The 23,483-nt window shown below is 42.2% G+C and overlaps 1 protein-coding gene across 4 annotated transcripts in view; it reads right to left on the reverse strand.

The window, feature by feature from the left end:
* Nucleotides 1–23,483, reverse strand: part of PANK1 (pantothenate kinase 1) — a 100,266-nt gene that overhangs the window by 35,631 nt on the left and 41,152 nt on the right. For all 4 annotated transcript variants that reach the window (XM_073596385.1, XM_073596388.1, XM_073596384.1 and 1 more), the window contains exons 2-3: nucleotides 11,847–12,199; nucleotides 989–1,242 (exon numbers count right to left, since the gene is read on the reverse strand). In XM_073596385.1, the coding sequence (XP_073452486.1) occupies nucleotides 989–1,242; nucleotides 11,847–12,199 (607 nt within the window). The remainder of the gene's footprint in view (nucleotides 1–988; nucleotides 1,243–11,846; nucleotides 12,200–23,483) is intronic.

The following is a 23,483-nucleotide window of genomic DNA, read 5'->3' on the forward strand; positions in this document are numbered from 1 at the left end:
AGGGGCAACATGTTTACTTGCTGCCTAATATATCACACCAACTTTCAGATACCATTGTAACGAGATAAACAATGTTATTCACTTAACCCATCAGTGGCCATAAAGCCATGGCTGATTGGTGCATAGTAATATAGCTGGGAGTTGCACCAAAAACCCTGTTAAAGTAATTTGACCAGAATCATTAACTGGTCAGTCCTATCCCCATACAGTTAGAACACATCTAGGGAACACACATTTAACCCCTTGATCGCCCCCTATTGTTAACCCCTTCTCTACCAGTGACATTTACACAGTAATCAGTGCATATTTATAGCACTGATTGCTGTATAAAATGTCAATGGTCCCAAAAATGTGTCAAAGGTGTCCGATGCAATGTTGCAGTAATGATAAAAATCGCAGATCACCGCCATTACTAGTAAAAAATAAATAATAAGAATGCCATAAATCTTTCCAATAGTTTGTAGACGCTATAACTTTTGCACAAACCAATCAATGTACGCTTATTGCAAATTTTTTTTACCAAAAATATGTATATATTGGCCTAAACTGATGAAGACGCTTTTTTTTTTTTTTAATTTGGGGGATATTTATTATAGCAAAAAGAAAGAATATTGTTTTGTTTTTCAAAATTGTCGCTCTTTTTTTTAATTTATAGGGCAAAAAATAAAAACCACAGAAGTGATCAAATACCACCAAAAGAAAGCTATATTTGTGGGGAAAAAAAGGATGCAAATTTTGTTTGGGTACAGTGTTGCATGACCGCCCTATTCTCAGTTAAAGCGATGCAGTGCCAAATTGTAAATAGTGCTCTGGTCAGGAAGGGGGTAAAATCTTCCGGGGCTGAAATGGTTAAAGTCACAAGGCACAACATTCTCCTTGTCATAAAGCAATTCATGTGTACAATGATGTGTGTGGCATTATTTCTTACTAATACGTTGTATGCTTTGATATGTCTCAATAGAGTTATAGCTCATAAAATATTAGATACCTGGTCCCAGTTACTCGTTTATAGTTGTCTTTAGAATACACTGCAAGGATGCTGACTCCTGACCCTATATTAACCAGCAACATAGGATAAGGATTATCAAGGCAATATGGCTTCTTCACACACTGCTCTGGATCTGTTGGGTTTTCAAAATAATAACACTCTGGTCGTCCATTAAATCCCACTGAATCCATGTAGAGAAGGCCCTGGATCAAGCAGTCCAGTTCATCCAGTTTATGGAGCTGAAGGTCAGCTATCTAGAAAGAGAGAAACATAAAGTTAATGAATAAGCAGGTGTAAGTAGAGCACAGGAGACAATTTCTCCAAATACAAGGGCAAAGAGCTATCTGACGGCACTTTGATCTCCTGTACATGTTCGATATTGCATAACACATATAAACATGACTGTTCTGCACTTTGGGATTTATCACTTATTGGCAAATCCTTGAATGCCAAATATTGATAAACATAAAAGATTCTGTATCACCAAGCAAAATATTGTGCAAAAACTGACTGTAGTGCCAAATAAAGGGTTAGTAGACCTAATAAACACACTCTGGGTAAGCACTGTTGTATCTCTTCTTCCCCCAGTCTTTGGACTTCAGGTGAAAGTTCTCTGCACCTCAATATTGTCTCACCAGCCATATTTATCCTTAGAGGGCCTCATTCTTTCTGTTAAATGACAGACAATCTAGACTACAGAGAATGCTATACAGGCTCCTTGTGGGTGGTGCAAGGCTGTGAAATTTGACACAGATCAAGTGTATTTGAGCTTTTGCTGCCTATAGAAGACAGTAAAATGGTTGGATTTGGTAATAATTTAGGGAAATTGGGATTGGATTAGGGAATCTGTAGATGTCTTCCCAATTGGTGCCTTTAGTACATTAAAATATATTCACATCGCACCTGATGGGTACCCCCCGTGCTACATCCTTTTGCCAAGTGCAGGAGAAACCATGAGAACAGGATATGTTCCCACTTTCCACTATATTCGACCAGTCAAGCATGAATGAATACTTTGGGGCAAGACCTATTGGATCCACTGAACCCTGGCAGTGAGTGAGGGCTGCCCTGTACTTGTACAGTATATGCCAAGTACAGCTGGCAGCAGATAAAATGAGGGAAAAAAAAGTATTGAATCCCCTGCTGATTTTGTACGTTTGCCCACTAACAAAGAAAGAATCAGTCTATCATTTTAAGGGTGAGAGACAGAATAACAACAAAACAATCCAGAAAAACGCATTTCAAAAAAGTTATAAAATTGATTTAGCATTTTAAAGGAGTGAAATAAGTATTTGACCCCTTCGCAAAACATGACTTATGGCCCGTACACACGATCCAAATAAAAACGGTCATCCGAGGAAGGATCGTACGATATTCGGATCGTGTGTACACTACTTTAGACAGCCGATCACGATCGTTCGTCCGATATTATTCGATCAGACATACCCGGAAATTTTCCTCGTACGATTCCAGATCGTACGATTTTCGTTTAGTCAGTATAGTTGTCGTCCTAAAATACAATACAAATACATTACAACACATGATTTCACTTCTGATTTTTTTTGTCTGTCGTATGAGAATTTTCGTGAAATTATTTTAGCTATTCAATTTCTACTTGCGACTATTATCGAGAATGGTCCTACGATCGGTCATACGATATTCGGATCGTGTGTACGGGGCATTAGTACTTGGTGGCAAAACCCTTGTTGGCAGAGGTCAGACGTTTCTTGTAGTTGGCCACCAGGTTTGCACACATCTCAGGAGGGATTTTGTCCCACTCCTCTTTGCAGATTCTCTCTAAGTCATTAAAGAGGAGGTCCATTTAAATAAAAAATATTAAAAGCCAGCAGCTACAAATACTGCAGCTGCTGACTTTTAATAAATGGACACTTACCTGTCCCAGGGTCCAGCGATGTCGGCAGCCGAAGCCGATCGATCGCTCGTCTCTCGGCTGCCCCCACCGCCATCCTCGGTCAGGGAATCAGGAAGTGAAGCGTTGCGGCTTCACTGCCCGGTTCCCTACTGCGCATGCGCGAGTCGTGTTGAGCGTCTACACTGGTCCCCGTTGTGTTGTAGGAAGTGTGTATTTCCCAGAACACAATGGGGGTGGGCAGGCATTTGCGGCTAGCTATTCCCGGAAGTGGGTGCAGATACCTGTATTATACAGGTATCTGCATCCCCCTCTCCCCAATTGAGGCGCCGGGGGGGGGGGGGGATCCGATGAGCGGAAGTTCCACTTTAGGGTGGAACTCCGCTTTAAGGTTTCAAAGCTTACATTTGGCAACTCCCTCCACATATTTTCTATGGGATTAAGGTCTGGAGACTGGCTAGGCCACTCCAGGGACCTTAATGTGCTTCTTCTTGAGCCACTCCTTTGTTGCCTTGGCCAAGTGTTTTGGGTCATTGTCATGCTGGAATAGCCATCCACGACTCATTTTCAATGCCATGGCTGAGGGAAGGAGGGGGCTCCCTTCAGTCCACCTGCCCTCCATCTATCCATCAGAATGAATGTGCTTCTGATTGTGGAGTCACTCATAAGCTAGTGATAGGACCACAGATACCAGAGTGCCTTGACCGGGCTCTGTGGCTTACGCATGTATTTGCAAATGTGTGCAGACTAAACCCCTTTTTTTTAACGCACACTGTTGGATAAGTTGATTCGGTTGTCAGCGGGCCGGTCGGTGAGTAAGCTTGGATTTTACCTTAGATTGTAAGCTCCTTGGGGGTAGGGACCGATGTGAATGTACAATGTATATATAAAGCGCTGCGTAAATTGACAGCGCTATATAAGTACCTTAAATAATAATAATAATTTTTCCTTAGTCTGGTTTATATCACTGTTAAAATAAACCTACCATTAAAATTATAGAATGATCATTTCTTTGTCAGTGGGCAAACGTACAAAATCAGCAGGGGGAGCAAATACTTTTACTGTTGGGCAGTCAGCAAAAGCCTATATACACATTGGGGTCTTTTTATGTTGTCACACAAGTTTCATACAATTTTCACACAGAATTCACACATTTATCCAACTGAATCCAATTATAACAATGTGAGAATCTTAGGTGAAAGCCGTGTGAACCTTGTTAACAAAAAGAGCCCTTAGTCCCAAAGTGTGAGAAATATCTTTATTACATTTTGGTCTCTATGCAAAGCAAATTAAATACTTTAAGTACTACTAAACCCAGGACCCAGCATTCACTATATCTGGTCTCCCACAGTACACAGAACACAGTACATGCTGTATCATCTGCTGTATGGTCTTATGGCTGCACCATCTTTAATGCATCTTTTAGGGTGTGCCCCCCAAATATCTTGTTTGTCTATTGTATGGATTCTGACCAAATCCTTTTGGGTGCGGAGCACCCCACTCCCTCATTAAGTACCTCTCATTAGTGTCCACTTGTGTCATGGGTGGAGACCTCAAGATTCTCCCATATAGAAGAGTGTATTGCTCTCATGGTTCAGAGAAGTAGGATCTCCCAATCTATGGATAGTGTAGGACCCACTAATCATGGGGTACTTTGTTGCAGTAAGTGGGCTTAGCACCATATAGCAATATGGTGTGACCAAATCCCCATATTTTTTTATAATGTTTTTTTGAAAATGTTTAGGCGTTTTAAACTAGCCTTGCTGGAGGTAAATGTCTTTTTTGCACATATCAAAGCAGGCCGCTGCCATCAGACGTGAGGACCTGTACTGCTGTCTGCAGTACACCTTGAAGACACTGACGAAAAACGGAGGTACTTCCTGTATGGGAGGGGTTATATAGAGGGGGTACTTCCTGTCTTTGGGTGTGCCAGAGTTCGTTCACCTATAGGTGGAGTATAACCCACATAGTAATTACTATAGCTGCTCTGTGTCCCATGATGTACGATAAAGAAATAAATACATTTTTATTTCATATATTTCATGTAATATATAGTGATCAGTAACTGCTGCTATGTTCATATAAAAAAATTACAGGGCGGCTTATGGAGGAGCCGCAGTCAGTCTCTCTCAAGCTGCTGAAGAAAGTCACAATGGGAAAAATAATAATCTGTGGGTAGGGAGAAATGAAGACGTTTACAGCTTTCTCATAGGGGGTAACCTGAGCATGCACACTGATAGTGGCAATGCAGGAGACAGAAGATCAGATGCATTGAAGAAGGAAACTACATAAATAAGGGTGGAATGTTTATGTATACAGACAGACATAATAGTTTTATATGCAATGACAACAGAAACATCTCTGGGTTTCCTGACATTTAACAGATTAGCACAAGGAACACTGACCTACTGACATCCCCAACTAGCAGAGTTCACCTTCTTCGGAGCGGCCCGTCAATGAAAGAGAATTGCTAATGAGCTAAATTATTAATAAAGGCAATTGGCGTCACTTTGAAGACGACTTGCTCTAATCAAGCTTTTTCCACCCAATATAAAAAGGTGTTAAAGTATTTGATGGATCCACGTCTCTTCATCTAGTAGCCGCACACTGTAGGCAATGTGACTGCATTTTATTTTAGATTCTGGTACTTCACTGTGCTGCCTTTTAGATCTCTTCCAACCCGTTCCTTTGTCATTCTTGAGGAAAATACAAACCAACCAGCTAGGCCGGTTTCGCTCGCCCTTCATGCTCATTTTGTTGCTATGCAACAAGCTTCTGCGAGAACTGCTGTTCTGTCTGTCTTCAATAAGAAGCAAAGGATTATTCTAATGAATATAGACAACACCCCGACATTGTGAATGCGTCATTCTCAATAGAAAAGCACAGTGACAATCAACACTATTCTTTCTTCCCTGGTATGGACAGCCAATCATCAGTCGTTCCATGTATACTAAATATTAGGGGTTCCCTTGTCTTCGCTGAAAATGACAACTGTAAATAAACAAGAACCTTAAGCAAGTTAATGAAGGTGGTGAAAGGAAATCCTTAAAGGGTAAGTTTACCTTTACAGAAAAATCTGTAAGGTAAACTTAGGCTGGATTCACACCTATGCATTTTTAGTGCTTTTCGCATTTTGCAGATTTGCTCTCCAGAACGTGTTCCATAGGAAACCATGTCAGGAGGCACGTTTAGGAGCATTCTAATTGGTTGTCGCCGTCACATGGGTGAGGCCGACCAATTAGAACCCACGAAACCTGTCCTGTCACCGCAGGCTAAGAGGAAAGCCGCGGGGATTTCAAATCCCCGGACTGGTAAAGCGGCTATACGATCTGTCAGAACGTGTGATCACCGGACTCCAGGTTAGCGGGACCAGGTGCGATGGGAAGGGGGTCCAGTGTAAGTTCACCTTACAGATTTTCTGTAGGGGTACTTTAAGGCTGCTTTCATACTAATCCGCGCCAAAAACACATATGCATTTTTGCCGCGTTTGCCTTTTTTTAACTCCCCAAACATGCTCCAAAAATGCTGCAAGGAGGAGTTTTTTCACTGCAACGGAAGCGCACCACCCCAGTGTGAACACATTTATTGATTTAAAAAGGGAAATATTTTTCTTGAGCTCTTCAGGCACTTTTTTTAAACGCAAAAGTGTTTGAAAAATTCATAAGTGTGAAAGCAGCCCAAGGCTGCATTCACACCTGGGGGTTTTAAATCGCGGGCAGATTTAAATGCGGCACCACATTTTTAAATGTCATTCAAATAAATGGCCCCTGAAATGTGCATTTTGCGATTTGTCATTCACGCCTGGACACACACAAGTGCCCCATCTTAAAGTGGTTCTGAAGTCTGGGTGTTTTTTTACCTTAAAGTGGTTGTAAAGTCAGAATGTTCTTTATCTTAATGCATTCTATGCATTAGGATAAAAAAAAACCTTCTGTGTGCAGCAGCCCCCTCAGCCCCCCTAATACTTACCTGAGCCCATCTCGATCCAGCGATGCTGCAAGAGTGTCTGGGACTCTCCCTCCTAATTAGCTGAGACTGCAGAGCCATTGGCTCCCGATGCTGTTAAAGTCAGTGAGCCAATAAGGAGAGAGAGAGAGACAGAGAGAGAGAGAGACAGAGAGAGAGAGAGAGAGAGACAGAGAGAGAGAGAGAGAGAGATACAGAGAGAGAGAGAGAGAGATACAGAGAGAGAGAGATACAGAGATACAGAGAGAGAGAGAGAGATACAGAGAGAGAGAGAGAGAGAGATACAGAGAGAGAGAGAGAGAGAGATACAGAGAGAGAGAGAGAGAGAGAGAGAGAGAGAGAGAGACACAGAGACACAGAGACTCGGCAGGAGGGGGGAGCCAGGAGCACTGAAGAGGGACCCGAGAAAAGGAGGCTCTGGGTTGCTCTGTGCAAAACCATTTCACAAAGCAGGCACGTGTTACATGCTTGTTATTTTTAAAGAAAAAAAAAAATTAAACTTTAGTATCACTTTAATGCATTTCCTGAACAACCCACTAACTATCCCCCCCCCCTCCCCAAACTCTTACCCGACTCCTCTATCAATCCAGCTCTGTGCCCAGCTGTAGGTCTTCTCTGCCCTTATCCTGAACTTCCTGGATTCACTGTCAATGGCTCCTGCTGCTGTCGGTCAAATCCTGTGAGGAGGAAGTGGGTGACGAGGCCGCGTCATGCTGTGTGTGTCTTTAGATGCACACAGTCTGGCTTGGGACAGCACACACCTTATTATGGGGGCAAATACTGAAACGGTTAAGAAATGCACAGCGCTGACAGGGGACCCCGGAAGAGGAGGTAAGGGATTGCTCTGTGCAATATCCCTGCACAGAGCAGGTAAGTAAGTAAAAACCTATTTATTTTGTATTTATTTATTTTTTTACATAGCGTTGTAAAATCGAGTTTTCTTTTAGTAGTAGTTGGCGGTATGGAAGACTAGTATAATTTTGGTGATAATGTGTGCATGCCATTTTCAGTTGCCACCTTTAAATATGGGATACAGCGAGTTCATGAAAATTTACCAGTGTGCTGGTCAAATACCAGGGGTGAACAATGGACAGAAAAAGCTTTTAATGGGTCATTTCTTTTATTCTTTATTTATTGTTAGGCAGTAAAGCTTTCGGAAATAGGTTAGTTATTATTAGGTTAGTATATAATGAGTTATATACAATTTTTTTTGCAGGGATTTTAATGGAGTATTTTTCTATCTATATTATGTTGTAAATCCCATACGAACACCTGATTATTATATTTCAGATTTTTGTACATTCATAGTGTTGGCGACCTCACATACTAGGTTTTATGTAAATAAGGGACAGCAATAAACAAAGAAGGCTCCTACATTATGCCTGTGCTGCTATAAGAGAAAGTCAGATACACTACACAGACAGAGCAGGCCATCTACTGACATGCTTGATGTGAGAGTTCCAGCAGTCAGACCGGTCGACAAAGCAATTTTCTAATTTGAAGCCGATTATCCTACCCGTATGTTTTTGGATTGAGGGTGATATGTAGACTATATGTAGATAGTGTCCTAGTACACACTAATTGTAAACTACTATGTTAATCAGTAATGTCTCATTCACAATGAACTGGAAGCACGGGAAAAAAGCAGATCTTACACTTAATCATTATTAATGAGCCTTGCTCATACTAGAAGTATCTGCAGCCCCATACACAACAAACTGAGATGCATTGTGCGTTCTGAACCCTTTCTGTCGTAACTTTTTCAAGCTACGGTAGCTCTTCTGTTATTTCTGACCAGCCTTTGCTCCCCATGTATATCAATGATCCTTGGCCACCCATGACTCTGTTGCTGGTTCGCTGGTTTTCCTTCCTTGGGCCACTTTTGGTAGGTTCTAACCACTACAGACTGGGAACATCACACAAGACCTGCAGTTTTGGAGTTGCTTTGACACAGTTGTCTAGACATTACAATTTGGTCTTTGTGAAAGTCACTTAAATCCTTACACTTGCCAATTTTTTCTGTTTTCACCACATCAACTTCAGGGGCAACATGTTCAATTGCTGTCCAATATATCCCACCCACTTTCAGATACCATTGCAATGACATAATCAATATTATTCACTATATCTGTCAGGGGTTATAATGTATATGCTGTACCTATGTCATTTCTAAACCCACATAAACTTATTTCCATACCCATTAATGTTTAAAAGTATTGAGGTCAAACACCTTTCTAATGTTTATCTGTAAGTGTGATATTTTACACGCACTTGTCTTTTACAGCTATGTACACTTGATAAACAAACTCATTAGTTCTGCTATTCCCTTTCTGCAGCTCTCTTATCTCACCTAGCCATACCTATATATTGATCTCTCTTATCTCACCTAGCCATACCTGTATATTGATTACAAACAATAACCTCCTTAATATCACACATATAGCTCTGCCAATAGGAGACATACTTAGGTTATGGTCTTGTAAAGGGATTATCACTCTTAAAAACGGAAACCTGAGTAGTAGAATTAACCGTGTGAATAAGAAAAAGAACAATGGAAGCATCCAAAGTGGTGATCTTTGTTATCCAATCTAGTAATCGGTTTACACAAAACTAGGAAATACTCAATATCAGGAACATACTAAAGTGAGCTTCAACTAAAAGCTCAGCTAAAGTTCTGCCTTTAGAGGTGACAAATATGCTTTGTGAATCGGATTATTCACATCTTGTTTCACGCCCCATTAGTAGGGTTGATTTAGAGTCTCCAAACAATTCAATATTATTGCCATATCATATATTTTATAAATATTCTTGGGCCAAAAAAATAATATTATAAAGAATTTTCACTTATGTCCCCCCCATCAGAGTCTCCCCTTACATCCTCCAGCACCCATCAGAGTCCCTCCTTAAGTCTAATGCCCCGTACACACGGTCGGATTTTCCGATGGAAAATGTCCGATCGGAGCGTGTTGTCGGAAATTCCGACCGTGTGTGGGCTCCATCGGACATTTTCCATCGGACTTTCCGACACACAAAGTTGGAGAGCAGGAGATAAAATTTTCCGACAACAAAATCCGTTGTCGGAAATTCCGATCGTGTGTACACAAATCGGACGGACAAAGTGCCACGCATGCTCAGAATAAATAAAGAGATGAAAGCTATTGGCCACTGCCCTGTTTATAGTCCCGACGTACGTGTTTTACGTCACTGCGTTTAGAACGATCGGATTTTCCGACAACTTTGTGCGACCGTGTGTATGCAAGACAAGTTTGAGCCAACATCCGTCTGAAAAAAATCCTAGGATTTTGTTGTCGGAATGTCCGAACAAAGTGCGACCATGTGTACGGGGCATTAGAGTACCCATCAGAGTCCCTCCTTACATGCAGGGGTGCCCATTAGAGTTCCACCCCCCCTCCCCCTTACATTCAGGAGTGCCCATCAGAGGGTCATGACTGGCTGGCAGTGGATGCACCAGTGTCCGTATTAGGATACACAGAACGGTGCCTCCACTGCCAGCCGGCTGAGGAACTTTCTCAGACAGTGACTGCTGGCTGGATAACATCTTGAAGCGGGCCATAGCTTGGAGACCCATGATGTAGAGCAGTGGTTTCCAAACTGCAGCCCTTTGCCTGCCCTTAGCCAGCCCTTGGGGGCACTATTTGTGTCATTGATATGAGGCATTATTCCTTCTACTGACACAAACAATGAGGCACCACTATGTTCACTGACACAGACGGTGGATTCCTTTTGCTTCTACTGAAACTAACAATAGGGTAAACTTCCTTCCACCGATATAAATGTTGGAACACTTTTCCTCCCACTGATACCAACAATGAGGCACCATCCCTTCCATCTCACTGACACCAAGCTTGAGCACCATTTCTTCAACTAAAACCAATGATGGGGCACAATTCCTTCCACTGGCATCAATGATGGGGCACCATTTCTTTCACCAACACCAACCATGGGGCACTGTCACTCCCACCGACACCAATGATGGGACACGATTCTTCCCACTGACCTCAACAATGGGGAATTCTTCCTCCCACTAACACCAATGATGTGACACTATTCCTTCCACTGCTATTAATCATGGGGCACGGTTTCTTTCACTATGAAGATACTTGCCAGCACACCAAGGATCAGCACAGGATGGTGTCCAAACGGTTTATTTTATTGCATGATCACAACACAAAGAGGTGCGGTTTCTTTCACTGAGACCAACAATGGGGCACTATCAATCCCACTGACACCAAACATGGGCCACTATTCCTTTCGCTGACACCAATGATAGGGCACTATTCCTTTCACTGACACCAATGATGTGTCAACTATTCCTCCAACTAATATTAATGACGGGGCAATATTCTTCCCACTAATATGAATGATGGGGAACTATTCCTCCCACTAATACCAATGATGGGGAACTATTCCTCCCAATAATACCAATGATGGGGCACTATTGCTCCTTCTATTGACCACAGGCACTATGTATTTTCTTTTACTTTCACCTCCATTAAAGAAAAAAAAAAAAAATGAATTAAAGATGGGAGGCATAGACTTTGACCAGGCCAATGGTCACCCAGTTAGATTTTGGAATATCTACCCTGTGCTATAAATTCTAAAGATGTGAGCAGGTTGGCGGCCATATAAATGCATGATGCAGCCTTAATTTATTGCCAGAATTTTATAACACACCCCTAAAATGAATTATTAAGATACTAACACACTAACAGAAACAAAGACACGGATGGACACAGTGAAGGACATGCACTGACAGACACTGCTTGACAAGAACTATAAAGGATGTGTACAAACTAACACATGTAGCCTATGATGGACAAAGACTGACAGACATCAACTGTTCTTTCGCACGTTACTTAATAAAGTCAGGTTTAAGATCATTTGTTCATTTGTTAGCATACTAACAAGCTTTCCATATATATGTATGCATTGTATAAACTGAAATGGACTACGAGACACTACGAAAAAAAACAAAAAGCTGTGCCCTTTCCCCCTACGTACCGTCCTAAAGTCTTCTTCAAACTTGTACGCCCCGCCTCCTGTGGCACATAGTGTAGTGTGTAAGCTGGAGAAGTTCTTCTCACTTCCCATCTGAATGAACCTATGCATAGCACAGGTGGGAAAGCGGATAAAGTGCAAATTGCCTTTACGGTCACACATGGTCAGATTTTTCAGTTCCAAATGGACATCCCTGATTCCAGTTTTACCATAGGCTGTATTTGAAGTCAAGTATTTTCTTATGCTTTTCAGGTTTTCAACCTCTTCTTGTTCTTCCTCTGCTGTGATATCTTTAGGCTCAAAGTAGACAAGTTTAACCAGGGTGCCACCAATATCCATACCAAACCATGGGAAGGCTGTAAAAAGAAAATAAATAAATAAATAAATATAAATCAAACCTTGACACACATACACATTAACATAAACATGTACTTTCAGCCTAAAGATATAGCTTGTGTTCCCCTCTTGACATTGAGCCAGTCCAGCTATGGATCACTCTCACTTCTTGATGCTTTTATAGCAAATAAATCAACCAAAAAGAAGAATATATTTATGGTTGTGTACCCAACCTTGCCGCATCTAAACTGCATGAGTCTGAGCCATTTTCTAAGAGCCCCTACTGACATGTTCCTCAGAAGAAGTAAGGTGGACCATTCTTTGCCTATGCTAAGAGACTAAAGTTGTTCATTGCCAGTATGGAACTCTCATCTTTCAGGATAAGAGATACTAGCTTAAGGCCAGGGGTTAAGGTGCTTAATTTAGGTGTTAAGGGTTCATTTTAGAGTATTTTGTAAGGCTGGCCATAAATTAACCAATTTTCACAGGTTGAAGGTAAGAAAATTGCATGATTTCCCGCATCAACACTGAATGTGTATGAAGCCCTTCCACTGGAGTTATTGTATTCTGGCAGCGGGAGCGGTGTGGCTATAGCCGTCGGCAGTGATTGCATGAAAAAAAATCCAACAGGCTAGTTGTACTGAAGTCAATTGACGGATCGACTTTAGTACAACAGCCTGCCCATACATGGATCGAAATTCGTCCGATTGACCAGGCACCAGCCAAATTTCAATCCATCTATGGCCGGGTTTAGGGGGGAGGATTAATTTATTACTTAATAGATCAAAGCCATCATATAGAGAGCACAATGGCTAACTGAAGAGGCTCCAACTGTATACACTATATTACCAAAAGTATTGGGATGCCTGCCTTTATATGCACAAGACCTTTAATGGCATCCCAGTCTTAGTCTGTAGAGTTCAATATTGAGTTGGCCCACCCTTGGCAGCTATAACAGCTTCAACTCTTCTGCCAAGGCTTTTCACAACATTTAGGTGTGTGTCTATGGGAATGTTTGACCATTCTTCCAGAAGCGCATTTGTGAGGTCAGGCACTGATGTTGGACGAGCAGGCCTGGCTCGCAGTCTCTGCTCTAATTCATCCCAAAGGTGTTCTATCAGTTGAGGTCAGAACAGTCAAGTTTCTCTACTCCAAACTCGCTCATCTATGTGTTTATGGACCTTGCTTTGTGCACTGGTCCAAATAATTTGGTGGAGGGGGGGATTATGGTGTGGGGTTGTTTTTTAGGGGTTGGGCTTGGTCCCTTAATTCCAGTGAAGGGAATTCTTAAGATGTCAGACAATTTTATGCTCCCAACTTTATGGAAACAGTTTGGGGATGACTCCTTACTGTTCCAACATGACTGCGCACCAGTGCACAAACAAGGTTCATAAAGACATGGAGTCCTGACCTCAACCTGATAGAACACATTTGGGATAAATTAGAGCAGAGACTGCAAGCCAGTCTTTCCTGTCCAACATCAGTGACTGACCTCACAAATGCGCTTCTGGAAGAATGTTCGAAACATTCCCATAGACACACCTAAACTTTGTGGACAGCCTTTCCAGAAGAGTTGAAGCTGCAAAGGGTGGACCAACTCAATATTGAACCCTACAGACCAAGACTGGGATGCCATTAAAAAGGTCTTGTGCGCATAAAGGCAGCTGTCCCAATACTTTTGGAGACTCTTCAGTAAGCCATTCATTGGCATGTTGATTTTCTACAAAAATATGTTCTCAAAAATACAAGCCCTCTGGCACTGGGAGTGCAGTTATATTCTTCCTTCCACAATGCCACACCAGAGTTTAAGAAATCCTGGGAAAACATTCTAACTCAATGTAGTATCGAATTGATGAAGCTACTGATTATATAATATCAGTCTGAACTCAACAGTCTTGATGAAGACATCTGGTTACAGTCGACTAACGATGCTATTAAAAATCATACCCATTATGTAAAACATTGGCATGAAGTGAAGAATTACCAAAGATATCATCTTATAAAAACAGAATAAACTGCCCAAGAACAGATTGGCTTTCTCAGAAAGCTTTGCCTACTGTTGGCAGAATCCCCCCCGGGGGAGAGGCCCTAGGAATAATATAGAACACAACGTACTCATGTAAATTAATTTTTTATGACTGATGATACAGAATCTGATTCTTCCACTTTTTCTTCATAGCCGCTGCCTACGAATAGAAATACTACACTTTCAAACAGCAACCAGGGTGCACGTAAGCAGAATCATGGTGGTGGTGGGTTTTTCATACCTTATTCTAAAAAACGTCCTCCTAAATATGATATGACATCAATGCATCAGAATCAACAACCAGGTATCACTTCTGCTAGTGGTGTTGGGAATCAGTCACAGACCAAATACGTGGCTGCTACAGCCAAACAGGCCTTACAGATTTTGAACACTCAACCACCAACGCTTAATTCTTCACAACCACCTTTTACCCAAAATACTACACTGACACTTTCCAATCTACCTGAATGTCCCTGCACTTCCCATGCCTTTAGACAACTCTCAAATATCTTCACACAATATACAACCCAATTTATTACCAACTACACAACTACAGATGTTCAAGAAACAAAGCACACTTGTTCCCCATATCACCCAGCCAGGAAGCCCACATGCAAATTTTCAGGCACCAGTGATCAATCAACCACAAAATGTAGGATTGGATATTCTTCATCTTGCTCCATACCAGTTTACTCAACAGAAGTTGGATGTCCTTAATTTTGGGCTGAGCTTCTGTCGATCTATGAAAATTGATATATATATGAGGCTAGTAAAAATGTTTATATGTTTACGTGGAACCTCACTTACAAATTTATGTTTGACCAGGACCACCTTCGATCTAAAACAGGAAAGGGAATTATCTGAGAGGATCAAGCATTTTACCATGCAGGACTTTCGAGCCCTCCGTGATTTGAAACAGCGATGTAGACAATACTACAAACACCATCACTGAGTTATCAGATACATTAGAAACCTCAACATCAGTACCCATTAATAAATTTAAACTGAAATCCCAAAGATTACCTGATCTTACGACAAATTCCAGTGTATGGGCTTTCCTGTTGAGCACCGTTAGTGACATTAAACATATGACAATCGTTCCAAATCATAACAACCTAACACGTCTGCAACAACAGGCTCCTGAAGAAGCGAGCAAGCCAAGATACATTACGCCACAATTCTACAGTACATCAAGCACTCTGGAATCAACCCTATTGTATAGAATGTTCTTACTTTCTATGTAGTGCAACGATTGATGTATGAGTGGTCGATACTTTATTATACAGGCAGTATATATTAGCGTGAATTTTAAGCCAAATTGTTTGTTTATTTTTATATGATGTATTAAAGATAAATTCATTACATTTCTGGCAGTATAATAGTCATGGTCTGAGCTCCAGTTTGTAAAGGAGCCAACCAGCACAAAAAATGTTGAAGGAGCCCACCCTGCCGCTCAATGCCCAGCTAACTTGGCAACTGCAACAAAACAGCCAAGTGTTTTGATGTACTCCTAAATATAGCCTGAGAGTATAATCACCACATGGAGCTCTTCTCTCTCTAAGCTCATGATGAATTTATGTCCGACCATCACAGCAGTGCACATTAATAAAGACACTCCCAGCAAATCTAAAAGGTGGCCATACATGTCCCCATACGTGTCAACAATGCAAATGATTTGAGCAGGCCCAGGCAGAGGTTAAAGTAGATCTAAAATTTAAACTTTTTTGTTTTTGATAGAGCGAGGAAGAATTAGAACCCCCGTCGGGTTTTACTGTCATCAAAGGCGCTGTTGGAGAGAAATCAGAAAAGTGAGATGAAAACCTCAACACAGCAACACAGACAGAATTAAAAAACGCTTTAGAATGGTTTTTCTAAAGTCGCGTACACACGAGCGGAATGTCTGACAGAAAAAGTCAGACGGAAGCTTTTCATCGTATATTCTGATCGTGTGTGTGCCTCATCGGACTAGAACCTAGAAATAGAACATGTTCTAAATATTTCCGATAGGCCCACAGGGCGCCCCCCTTGCCCCAAAGCACCAACGCCCCCATGTTGAGGGCATGCAGCCTGGTACGGTTCAGGAGGGGGGGGGGGGGGGCGCTCGCTCGTCCCCACCCCCTTTCCTGACAGACCGGGCTGCGTGCTCGGATAAGGGTCTGGTATGGATTTTGAGGGGGACCCCCACGCCATTTTTTGGCTTAGGGGTTCCCCTTAAAATCCATACCAGACTGAAGGGCCTGGTATGCTCCTGGAGGGGAAGCCATGCCGTTTTTTTTTTTTATTTAAAATTTGGCGTGGAGTTCCCCCTCAAGATTCATACCAAACAGTGCCTGGCATTGGCGGGGATCCAAGTCAGATCCCCGTGCTTGTTGCTCATTGGGAAAGGATAAAATATTTTCCCTTTCCCGATGAGCGAGCCAGCTCAGCGCTGCTATCCGCAGCTGACACAGTGCACTGCGAATACCTGCGGTTATGTGCAGATAGCTGCGCTAAATCGCTCCTGGACGCAGTCAATTCTATTTTTTCTATCCGCACCAAACTGCATGTAATGAAAACGCAGCTAAATGCAGTGTGTGAATGGGGCCATAGGAAAGCATTGTGTGCATTTAGCTGAGGTAGAAAACGCAGCTAAAAGCACAATTCTATCCATCCGTGTGAAAGGGGCCTTAGGTGTATAAAGGTGGCCATACACTATACCGTAGAATCTGATTGTACAATCTCCTTTAGATTTACCAAATTTATATAATAGGAGGACACACCTAACTAGCCAATTACTCTATATCCAATCAGGCAGGCCCTTGCACTACATAATTTATGGCAGATCTAAAGGAAATTGTACAATCAGATTCTATAGTGTATGGCCACCTTTATACACCTAAAATTACTAGTTGCGCTTTCAGTGCCATTAATTGTTTTATTTTTTTATAAAGAAAAAAAAACCCCTGAAAGGTTTACAACCACTTTAAGAAAATGTGTCAGCCTTAAAGGGGTTGTAAACCCTCACAGTTTTTCACCTCAATGCATTATATGCATTGAGGTGAAAAACCTCTTGTAGTGCACCAGCCCCCCCAGAGCTCCCCTTTTACTTACCTGAGCCCGATCGTTCCTGCGCCGGGGACGAGCACACGGGCCCCAGCCGGTGTCTCGGGTCCTGATTGGATAGACAGAGCAGCGCAGCCATTGGCTCCCACTGCTGTCAATCAAATCCAATGACGTGGGAGCCGGGGGGGGGGGGGGGGGGGTGGAGCATAGTCCTGCTGTCTGTGTCAATGGATGCAGCAACAGGACATGGGAGCATGCCCGCATGGGTGCCCCGAGAGAGAGCGTTTCTCCGACGGGGCAATCGAGAAGAGGAGGAGCCACGAGTGCTGCTGAGGGACCCCAGAAGAGGAGGATTGGAGCCACTCTTTGCAAAACCTACTGCACAGAGGAGGCAAGTATGACATGTTTGTTTCTATTTTTTTTAAACCAAACGTTTACATACCCTTTAACTCCCAATGAGGGCAGGGGACCCGTGAGTCTCAGCAGCACGGCTCATAGGCCTCTATGCACCATGCTACAAACTGGGATAATAAACGGTCGCCCTATATGTAGCAGGGAGCTACAAATGCCAGTGCTGCTTTTGTGTGATGTCCAACATGCTTGGTATGATCAGTCACAGTCCAGCTGCAATAACATCACCACCATCAGCCAGTTAGGCTCAATGTACACGGGACGTTTTACAACCTCTCCTAAACGATTTAACTTGACAGATAGTAGCTGACGTTTAAAAACGTCTGTTTTGCTGCGTTTACATGCCGTGTTTAGAAGCTTTTTTTGTGTTTTTTTTTAAATAGTCAAAAATTTAAAACGAGTTACCACGTTTACAAGCTGTTACAGGCGTTTGGCGTTTCAAATGCCTCTGAACATCCGTCCTGAACGCATTTTTTTGCCTTCCAAAAAAGCTTCTAAACTCAACTGCCTGGAAACGACTATAAACGACCCTGTGTACATGTACTGATAATATAACAGAGGAGAGCTCAGGGGCAGCTGAAAAAAACGCCCAACTGCTCCTAAACGTCTGTTTACCAGCAGCAGTGTACATGAAACCTAATGCCCCAAACACACGGTGGGATTTTCCAACGAAAAATGTTCAATGGGACCTTGTTGTCGGAAATTCCGACCGTGTGTAGGCTCCATCGCACATTTTCCATCGGAAATTTCCGTCACACAAAATTTGAGATCTGGATCTTAAATTTTCCGACAACAAAATGCGTTGTCGTAAATTCCGATCGTGTGTACACAATTCCGACACACAAAGTTCCACGCATGCTCGAATCAAGCAGAAGAGCCGCACTGGCTATTGAACTTCATTTTTCTCGGCTCGTCATACGTCACCGCGTTCTTGACGTTCGGAATTTCTGACAAGATTTGTGTGATTGTGTGTATGCAAGACAAGTTTGAGCCAACATCCATCGGAAAAAATCCATGGATTTTGTTGTCAGAATGTCTGATCAGATGTACAGGGCATTAGAAGGACTGAACAAAAATGTTACACTGAAAATAGTCATGTTTGGAGCCTTTTTTATTGAGCTCAGCCCTAAAAAATAGGCCACCATTCAGCCATCCCACAACAGAAAATGAAATAAATGAATTAAAAAAATATATATATATATGATAAAACAAGCCTAACCTTCCTTTTCTATTAACCAAACTTTGTTCTACATACCTCGCTTCGCTTGCACTCCGCAATCACATGGCCAAGTCAGCAGGTGCTATCTGAAAGGGTGAAATTTGATCTCCGCTTTAGCTGATAACTATCTAGGGGAAAGGTCTCAAGTATATCAGACAAGGGCCCAGAGACACAATATCAGGTACAGCCTAATAATTAAACTATTATCAGCAGTTCTACAAGACAAATAATCTAAATGTCAACACAAGAAGTACAGTAAAAAAAAAAAAAAAGTTATAATCAAGTGTAAAACTAAAGGAAAAAAAAATATATAGCTTACAACCTATTAAAACTAATCCACAAGCTGCCCTGCCTTAGTATTGACATTTAAAAGCATTTGCTCCCTCCTTCCTATATTCATGTGTTTTACATGAAGGTGCCTCTAATGCCCCGTACACACGATCCGAAAATCGGACAACAGATTGTCTGACTTTTTTCGCTTACTAGTCGTAAGTAGAAATTGGATAGGTTACTAATGTCACGAAAATTTTCATACGACAGAAAAAAATAAATAATCGGAAGTGATGTCATATTATCTCGAAAGCTCTGTATTAACGATCCGATTATTGTACGAACGCGTCGAAATCTGTATTTTTCATACAATTTTTGAATCATGTGTATGGGCCAATAGGCAGGGGAGGGAATTTCTGCAGTGTCTTCCAATGAATTTATTAGACAGTAAACCATGCATATCGAACCTTTCACCACACTTATCTCAATTCTGATAATGTCTTCACAATATTGTATACTATTGTTGTATATTTGCAATGCATCTTTTCAAATTAAAAACCTTTTTGATTTAAAGAAAAAAAAAAAATATATAATAATAATAAATATATATATATATATATATATATATATATATATATATATATATATATATATATATATATATATATATATATATATATATACATATATATATACACACACACACAGTGGGGACGGAAAGTATTCAGACCCCCTTACATTTTTCACTCTTCTCTGTTATATTGCAGCCATTTGCTAAAATCATTTAAGTTCATTTTTTTCCCTCATTAATGTACACACAGCACCCCATATTGACAGAAAAACACAGAATTGTTGACATTTTTGCAGATTTATTAAAAAAGAAAAACTGAAATATCACATGGTCCTAAGTATTCAGACCCTTTGCTCAGTATTTAGTAGAAGCACCCCTTTGATCTAATACAGCCATGAGTCTTGATGATGTGGATGGGGGAATCCTCCCCACAGAGTTATTGTATTTTGATAGTGGGTAGACTTCCCCGCCGTCATAAAAAAAAATTACTTAGTGCTGCCGGCTATAACCTGCAGCGCTGATCGGATGGGGGGGAATCCAGGGCAATTGTATAAAAGTAGATTGGTAGATAAACTTCTGTACAACCTCAGTGCCCATACATGGATCAAAATTCGCCCAGTCCCTGCTGACCCGGACAAATTTTGATCCATGTATGGCTGGCTTAACAACTGAAAAAAGCTATTGAGGCACAGAACTTTGTAGTGCTAATCAAAGAAAATGTACAGCCCACACAATTTTTTTCCCATTGCACCCCCAAGAAACCATATACACCTATGTGTGTTATACAGCATATACCGTAACGTGTTTCTTGATGCATCAATGTGCATTGTTGTACATTCTCATCCACTAACTATGGGTCCCCAACACCAGTCCATGCACCAAAAAGATGCACATTATCCCTCTTTCCATGTCAACAAAAGAGTCTACTGGTGTATATATTGCTTAGCGGGTCATCTGCAGAAGCACTGGGGTCCCACTGATTAAATGGGCGAAAAAGCATGCCCGGGCATGAGTGAGCCATGCATGCCGAGGAACATTGTGACTAATTAATGCTCATGCATAGATGTGAACAGGACCTAAAACTGTTCACAAAAATAGCAACTAGTATAAACTGCCCATTTGCAGTAAGAGTGAATACAATCTAAAATAGCAACTAGTATACTTACTGATAATTGACAAAATAGTATATCCATAATCCACAAATCCAATACAAAGTAATTCAATCTAAAAAGAACAACCCTGCCCATGACATGCCATTCACTGATCACCTGGTGAACAGGTATACATCTTGTCATATGAATAAAGAATATACCGCTACACTGATGACGGCTTGGTGTGACCAATAATCTGCTATTGGTGACCTAGAAAGACGTAATAATCATCTGTCACAGATCCCTCTGATCTATACAGCAAAACCCACATTCAGCAGATTTTGCATTCAATTATTCAGCAGTGGTGATTTTAGCAATTAAGCAGACTATACATATACAAATAAGGTTACTCATCCAAACCAATGGATGCTGTCAGATCTTTGTCAGCATTAGCCATACACCTATATGGACACATTTCAAAGACTGGACTGCTATTCAGTGCCATTCAGGTCATGCCAGATCATTGCACCTGCATAGCATACATACTGTATCTGATGGCTGAAATGCCAAGACTTGTCTCAGGCAAAGAGGTAAAGTTCAGCCTGTTTTCAACAGAATGTTTTGTACGGATCGTCTATTGGAGAGACAAATAACAGGTAACGATTGCTGTAGGCTGCTACTAGGAAAGTCTAACAAACCACAACAAGTTTGGAACACACTGTACAGTACCATCCCTGCATATGGCCATTGTATCAATTATATTTTAAAGCTGGCAATACAGTAATCGTATTTTTTTTTTTTTTTTTTTTTTTTTTAGTTCAAGCAGTCAGTTGAATAGAAAAAAAAAGGCCCGATTCTCCCATCCATACATCTGAAGTAGATGGGGAAATCACTCCCGGCACAAACTAACACCCCCCCCCCCACGTGGGAGCCGGATGGCGGCAATCAATCCCCCACGCAATGCAATGCTCTGCGCTCTGAGCCCACCCTTTTTTGAAGCCTATTAGAGCCTCTGCTTCAAAAAAACAAAAAACAAAAAAACATTGCAATCCATGCGTCCGGCACGCCGCATGTAGATTAAAGGGGCCGAACGCATGGATGTGGGGGCGGCGCCCCTGCGCTCTGCATTACGGGCCACCACTGGTCAGAACAATCTGATCATTGTTGCTGACTATAGCCGGCCAGCACTGATCGTTCAGGAAAAACCCGACGGGCTGATTGTACACAAGTCGAATGGTAGATCAGCTGCTGTACAACCAGCCTGCCCACACCTGGATCGAAACTCGGCCGATCCCTGCTGAACTGGCCAAATTGCAATATTATCTGCATGCAGTTGACACAAATAACTTAAAGTGATATTAAAGGTTCTTTTTTTCTTTAACCACTTCCCGCCCGCCCTATAGCGGATTGACGTCCGGGAAGTGGTTGTGTTATCCTGACTGGACGTCATATGACGTCCAGCAGGATAACATGCCGCAGCGCGCCCCCGGGGGCGCGCATCGCGGCGATCGGTGGAGCGGTGTGTCAGTCTGACACACCGCTACACTGATCTTGGTAAAAAGCCTCCGGCGGAGGCTCTTTACCACGTGATCAGCCGTGTCCAATCACGGCTGACCACGCTGTCAATAGGAAGAGCCGTTGATCTGCTCTTCCTCACTCGCGTCTGACAGACGCAAGTAGAGGAGAGCCGATCGGCGGCTCTCCTGGCAGGGGGGTCTGCGCTGATTGTTTATCAGCGCAGCCCCCCCTCAGATCACCCCACTGGACTACCAGGGATGCCACTAGGACCACCAGGGAAGGGGCAACGTGGATGGCCAGGTATGTACCCCATGGCCATCCACATGTGCCCAATCTGTGCCAATCAGTGCCCACAAATGGGCACTGATTGGCACTATTATGTCCATGATATGCCCAGATCTGCCCAGCAATGCTCTATCAGTGCCACCTGTCATTGCCCATATGTGCCACCTGTCATTGCCCATCTGTGCCACCTGTCATTGCCCATCAGTGCCACCTGTCAGTGCCCATCAGTGCCCACCTATCAGTGCCCATCAGTGCCACACATACGTACCCATCAGTACCACCCATATATACCAATCAATGCCACCTACGAGTGCCCATCAGTGCCGCCTATGTGTGCCCATCGGTGCCACCTATGAGTGCCCATCAGTGCCGCATACCAGTGCCACCTATCAGTGCCCATCAGTGCCACCTATCAGTGCCCATCATCAGTGCCCGTTAGTGCCACCTCATCAGTGCCACCTCATTGGTGCCACCTCATCGGTGACCATCAGTGCCACCGTATCAGTGCCCATCTGTGCCGCCGTATCAGTGCCCATTATTGAAGGAGAAAGCGTACTTATTTACAAAAAAATTTAACAGAAACAAAGAAAAACTTGTTTTTTTTCGAAATTTTCGGTCTTTTTTTATTTGTTGCGCAAAAAATAAAAACCGCAGAGGTGATCAAATACCACCAAAAGAAAGCTCTATTTGTGGGAACAAAATGATAAAAAATTTGTTTGGGTACAGTGTAGCATGACCGCGCAATTCTCATTCAAATTGCAACAGCGCTGAAAAGGTGAAAATTGGGCTGGGCGGGAAGGTGTCTAAGTGCCTGGTATTGAAGTGGTTAAATAACAAACATGTTATACTTACCTGCTCTGTGCAACGCTGA

Source organism: Aquarana catesbeiana, linkage group LG08, assembly GCF_042186555.1.
Source record: "Aquarana catesbeiana isolate 2022-GZ linkage group LG08, ASM4218655v1, whole genome shotgun sequence".
Classification (NCBI taxonomy): Eukaryota; Metazoa; Chordata; class Amphibia; order Anura; family Ranidae; genus Aquarana; species Aquarana catesbeiana.